Source organism: Amphimedon queenslandica, unplaced genomic scaffold (genome assembly GCF_000090795.2).
Source record: "Amphimedon queenslandica unplaced genomic scaffold, v1.1 AMPQUscaffold_13451, whole genome shotgun sequence".
In the NCBI taxonomy this organism is placed as follows: Eukaryota; Metazoa; Porifera; class Demospongiae; order Haplosclerida; family Niphatidae; genus Amphimedon; species Amphimedon queenslandica.
Genome location: NW_003546313.1, coordinates 269,000 through 274,333, shown reverse-complemented (window position 1 = coordinate 274,333; position 5,334 = coordinate 269,000). Strand labels below are relative to the sequence as shown.

General features: G+C 39.3%; 2 protein-coding genes across 2 annotated transcripts; both read right to left on the bottom strand.

Annotated features, from left to right (window-relative positions):
- Positions 1 to 1,701: 1,701 nt before the first annotated feature.
- LOC100634979 (uncharacterized) lies at positions 1,702 to 2,867 on the bottom strand. Its single transcript, XM_019995221.1, has 2 exons — positions 2,588 to 2,867; positions 1,702 to 2,535 (listed from the first exon to the last, which is right to left on the bottom strand). The coding sequence occupies exons 1-2, from the start codon at positions 2,828 to 2,830 to the stop codon at positions 1,843 to 1,845; spliced, it is 936 nt and encodes a 311-aa protein (XP_019850780.1). The 5' UTR covers positions 2,831 to 2,867; the 3' UTR covers positions 1,702 to 1,842.
- Positions 2,868 to 3,040: 173 nt separating this feature from the next.
- On the bottom strand, positions 3,041 to 4,049 carry LOC105312375 (zinc finger BED domain-containing protein 1-like). The gene is made up of 3 exons (XM_011404968.1): positions 3,918 to 4,049; positions 3,763 to 3,862; positions 3,041 to 3,672 (listed from the first exon to the last, which is right to left on the bottom strand). The coding sequence occupies exons 1-3, from the start codon at positions 4,047 to 4,049 to the stop codon at positions 3,041 to 3,043; spliced, it is 864 nt and encodes a 287-aa protein (XP_011403270.1).
- Between the last annotated feature and the right edge of the window lie 1,285 nt (positions 4,050 to 5,334).

The following is a 5,334-nucleotide window of genomic DNA, read 5'->3' as shown; positions in this document are numbered from 1 at the left end:
TCTCTCTGACGGCACAGAAGTGGCAGGGATGCATAAATATTTGGTTGCTAAAAGATAGTCTTTTATATGTGTTTCTGTTTGCAGACCACCATTGCAAAGGATCTTCCTTTCTGTCTAGATAATTCTGCAAATATAGCCTCGTCTCTACTATACTGTCACTTTGAGTTGTTCCTGTCCTTTGGCACTGACTGGCCTTCTCATCAAAAAAGCTCCAAACGTGACATGCTCCTTCTGAGGTTTCATGGTGTTGCTCTACTTCACTAGTGTCTGCAGTTTGTAGGTCAGTGGGATCATCTAATGGTATGGTGCTCATCTCATTCAAAAGGTGCTTCTCATATTCATTAGTTGCAGATGTTTGAGTGAAAGCTATTTTTTAAACCTTGGGTCTAAAAATGTTGATGCAGCAAACAAATGATTGTTTTCAACTGTTCCAAACCGGTGAGAAATGTTAGCAATTAATTTTTCATGCAGCAAGCTTTTAGATGTGAAAGATATAGTCAGCTTTTGTAACGAACAAACCAGTTGTATTTCTTTGGATAATGAAACATATGCTTCACTTGATACTTCTGTTATGACTGATTCAAATGAAGCCAAAAGACCCACTGCATCTTTTATGAGCTCAATGTTGTCTAGGCAAAGGTCTTTCTTATCAAGCAAACAAAGTGTAGTAGTAATAGCATTGTGCTGTTCCAAATACAGCGCTTTGCAGAAAATTTGCCATACCTTTGGTCACGTGACAACTTGAACGTCACACCAGCAGAGCGATTTTGAATCATTATGGCAACTTCTAGCGAACCAGCAAGGACAGCAGCGTATTCAAATGACTTGAGATGGAAGATGGTCTATCAAAAGGAAGGTCTTTCCGTGCCATATTCCAGTATTGCATCCAATTTATGTGTCGATATCTCAACTGTGATCAGAGTTGTGAAGCGGTTCAGAGAAACTGGGGCAGTCACCAAAAAACCATACCCAACTGAGATATTAAATAAGAAGTTAACACAAGTTCTCCAGTTTTTTATTCTGGATCTTGTACTCACTAATCCTGGTATTTACCTTCATGAGATTCAGCTGAAGATTCAAGAAGAGTTTTATGTCACCATTGATTGCTCAACAATCTGTAGGTTCTTACATAAGTCAGGATTTTCTCACCAGAGGCTTAGAATAGTAGCAAGTCAACAAAATGAAAGCCTGAGAGCAACATATGCCATTGATATTTCCCTGTACCACAATGATATGCTTATATTTGTCGATGAAACTGGATGTGACCGTAGAGATCTCATAAGAAAGAAAGGTTATTGCATTCGAGGAAAGCCTGCTGTCAAGCATAAGCTCCTACTTCGAGGTGAGCACATCTCAGTTATTGCTGCAATATCAACTAAGGGACTTTTAGATGTTAAAATATGCAGAGGTGGTGTAGACTCAGATACATTCTATGACTAACATTCTATGACTTTATCAACAAAAATTTATTGCCTTACCTCCATCCTTTTGATAGTAGCCATTCAGTAGTGATTTTAGATAACTGCATAATTCACCATTCTCAAGAAACAATACATGCAATACAAGAATGTGGAGCACTAGTTCATTTCTTACCACCATATTCACCAGATTTGAACCCTATTGAGAATGTGTTCTCTAAATTCAAAACTGCACTAAAAGAACAAGAAACATGTTACCCTGACTTAGATATTGATACACTCATTCTCAGTGCACTTTCAACTGTCACCTTAAATGACTGCATTCATTCAATTGAAAATTGCATGATGCATGTACAATAAATGTATAAATGAGTTTTGATTATAATAATTATTATGAATTCACTAGTCAAAGTTACAATTATAGTTACTTCAACTTCCTTAATGCTCCTAAAATAATGCCTTTTTGCTCTTCATATTCTTGTTGATCTAGAATACCATCATTACTCAATGATTTTATCTGCTGAAGTTGCTCTATGTACTTGCCTCTCATATCAGCAACTTTACTAGGTGACAAAGTTTTGTCAACATAATTATTTATTCCTTTAGACTTAAACTGAGGAAGACTTGGAGGATCATCTAATGAATCATGATGTCCATTTACAACAACTCTCGCCCATAGCCTTAAGAGAGGGGCAGTAAAGGCACTTCCATGCTTTGCTTTTAGCTGCATAAAAGTATCATCAATGTTCAATTCTTGCTGTTCTCGCCTTGTAACTGCCTCCTTCGCTTTCTTAGATGGTCCACTTACTGAAGTGTGAGCACTATCATCTTCCACTATTCCATCACACCATAAACAAATATCTTTCCTATCCAGCTGGTACATCAATTTCAAATCATCATTCTTTACCAGTAGCCTCTTACATGACCCTTCATAAAATCCCACAGAAAAAGAGAGATCTTTTGGAAGCATGTCACTGAATTCATCTAGCAGATGAGCCTTTACAGAAGTTACAGACAAAAATTGAGAGTGAAAATTGTGCACAAAAGCTGTCACCGCCTCTCTTTTCCTTTTAGGATATAAAATCTTGACCTTGTAGGTATATTTTTGAGAGCTACCCTAAAATAAATATGTCAATGACATAATGCAAATGTTAAGACTGGATTCATACCTTTTCCGACACCTCCTGAGTGGCCTCTGTCACGGTAGAAGGTCCAGCCTGAGTTACAGTAGGTAACAATGATACGGGCGTCACTTGGGGTTGTGTTTGCGATTGTATGCCACCTTGGTTCTCTACTGTAGAAGGCGAAATGACACTGTTAGTTACATTTCCTGTCACCGTAGTACTAACTGGCACCGCTTGGCGTGCTGCAGCCAACGCTTGTAGAAGTTGAAAGTAAGGATTGTTGGCCATTACCACCAGTTGACACTAATCAGTCACACTGTTACCACCTGGCACCTGCAATCTTATCACGTGACAAAGAATATCCATCACGTGACTAGTGGCAAATTCGTTACAAATCGCTGTATCGTTGGAACATGTAAAAGGTGGAGTTCCAACGAGTCTCCACCTCTTAAATCGCTTATGTATTAATAAGTTAAGCTGTTTTTGAACAGTAGCTAATCAATCACTTGCTTTCACACTTCTGTGAAAATATGATACAATGTGTTTGCATTTTGTTTGAAGGCTTGATACTTGATAATCAGCTGCAATTGCTCCTTGCACTATCAAGTTGAGTGTGTCAGCAAAGCAAGGTAGATGGGACCATTTTGTTATTCTGAGTGCTAAGTTCATGTTGCTTGCGCTATGAGTCACAGCACACACAATTTTATCTTGTATAGTCCATGCTGTAGCTATTCGCTGCAATTCTGTTGCAATATTTTCCCCTGTGTGATCAGTTTTTAAACATGCTGTCTCCAAGACAGAAGACTTTGAGCAGCATACACCTTCAACCTCTTCTATGTAGTGGATTGTGAAAGTCAAAAAGCCTTGTGTGGCTCTTGATGTCCACTGGTCAGTTGTAAATGTACAAAATGCTGCTTTAGATAAAGACTCTGCCAATTCTAATTTGCATGTGGAATGAATTTTAGGAATAAGGTCTCTTGTAATTGTCCGCCTGCTGGGTGGGACATACTTTGAATCGATTGCTTTCAAGAAGTCTTGAAAACCCTGATCATTTACTATTGATATGGGCTGCAAATCAGTAGCAATCATCTTCACTAGATCATCAAGTTTCTTTTTGCGTTGAGACTCTTCTAAAAAATTAATTGATTACAACAATTTTTCCTTGAGAACACAAGACATACTTCAATAGGGTTGAGCAGTAGCGAAACTTTCTTTCAAACTTGGCTGTTTTACCGCTACTTTCATCTTTTTTTGACTTGCTTGTTCCAATCGATGCTTTTCCAACTCAGTGTACTCATCTTTGTGATTTGATTGCAGGTGCTGGAGGCAAAAATAATAAAGTATGGATTACATAGATCGTGCCATGGTGTTTCACCCTAAATAGATTGCTGGTATTTCCTGATGTCTTTACTTCTTCTTTGCAGATTTCACAGAAAGTAGACTCTTCCTCTTTATAAAAGTAGTCCCAAGCTAAGCTCCTCTTTCTAGTTGCGTTAGCTGTAGCCATAGTGATCCAAAAGACCAAGACTAAGCAAGATTCCAAAGACTCAAGAAGTAGTAGTAGAGCAGTAAGAGACTAAGAGCACTAGAGCAGGTGGCCAGCTAAAACTCCAATTTAATTAATAATTATATTAAACACATGTAGGTGTGTTGTGGGTGTGCTTTCAGTATTGATATATGGTAACTCTATTTGCTCGATAACAATAATAATCAATACTGTACAGGTATCGAGTATATTGATAATATTTCGATAGTATTGCGCACCTCTAATTGGAACCCTCAATTGGTTTCCTGGATTCCGCATCTGCTATGTGATTGTGGATGCCTGGAATATGTTCTGCATGAATTCTGAGACTTCTCCTTAGACACCACTCCCACATTAGGAGGGCAAGGTCTGATAGACTCTTCAAGTGTGTACCTCCTTTCTTGTTGATGAAGGAGATCGCAGACTTGCTGTCCATTAACAAAAGAATATGTTGGTTGCTGTAATTTGACACCAAGGGCATGAGGGATAGGAATGCTGCCAGCAATTCTAAGTAGTTGATCTCGTTCTGAGGAAGTCCAAGGTCCTCCTATGTGGGTTAGACCCATCTGAGCTCCCCACCCTGACCTGGACGCATCTGTTGAAATTGATACTTGGGCAACTGGGAAATTTAGGTTCCTCCCATTGAGCGATTGTAAGTCCTTAATCTAGAACAGTAGATCCTGCCTAAGGGTGATGTGTTGTCGAGAAGACCCCTGGAATGAAGTATTTTGTGCTTCCGTCTCTGTAGGGCACAACACTGAAGTGGACTTGATTCCACTGCTACATTGACTGATGTCAGTAATCCTATCAGATGAGACAGGTCCCTTCCTGAGACTATTACCCTGTTGAGGAAATGACGGCATTCCTTCTTGATCGATTCTAGTTTCAGCTGGGAATGGACAGAGACAGATTTCTGGAATTCACTAAAAACCCTAGGAATTCCATTGTCTGGTTGGGGACTAATACACTCTTCTCCCAATTGATTAGAAAGCCAAGACTGGTCAAAAGAGAGACTAACTGCTGAAGATGGTCTTAAACCTCCTTGGGAGAGGTCCCCATGATCAAAATATCATCTATTTATCCAACCAGATGAATGCCCTTCTCCCTCATTGATGCTAGTATATGACTTTCGTGAACACACGAGGGGCTGTCACTAACCTGAAAGGTAGAGAGCAGAACTGGTAATTTCTGTTCCGGCTTGAAAATTTCACTGCTCCTTTCTGAAGAAGATACTGTACTTCCTCCAAATACTCTGGAATCGATAGCT

Bases quoted from the DNA above. Each gene is read 5' to 3' on its own strand.
- LOC105312375 (XM_011404968.1), bottom strand. From the start codon at position 4,049: ATGGCTACAGCTAACGCAACTAGAAAGAGGAGCTTAGCTTGGGACTAC. The intron at 3,863-3,917 runs GTGAAACACCAT...TTTTGCCTCCAG, and splicing joins ATACCAGCAATCTATTTAGG to CACCTGCAATCAAATCACAA. The intron at 3,673-3,762 runs GTTTGAAAGAAA...TTAATTTTTTAG, and splicing joins AGTAGCGGTAAAACAGCCAA to AAGAGTCTCAACGCAAAAAG.
- LOC100634979 (XM_019995221.1), bottom strand. From the start codon at position 2,830: ATGGCCAACAATCCTTACTTTCAACTTCTACAAGCGTTGGCTGCAGCA. The intron at 2,536-2,587 runs GTATGAATCCAG...TATTTATTTTAG, and splicing joins CTCAGGAGGTGTCGGAAAAG to GGTAGCTCTCAAAAATATAC.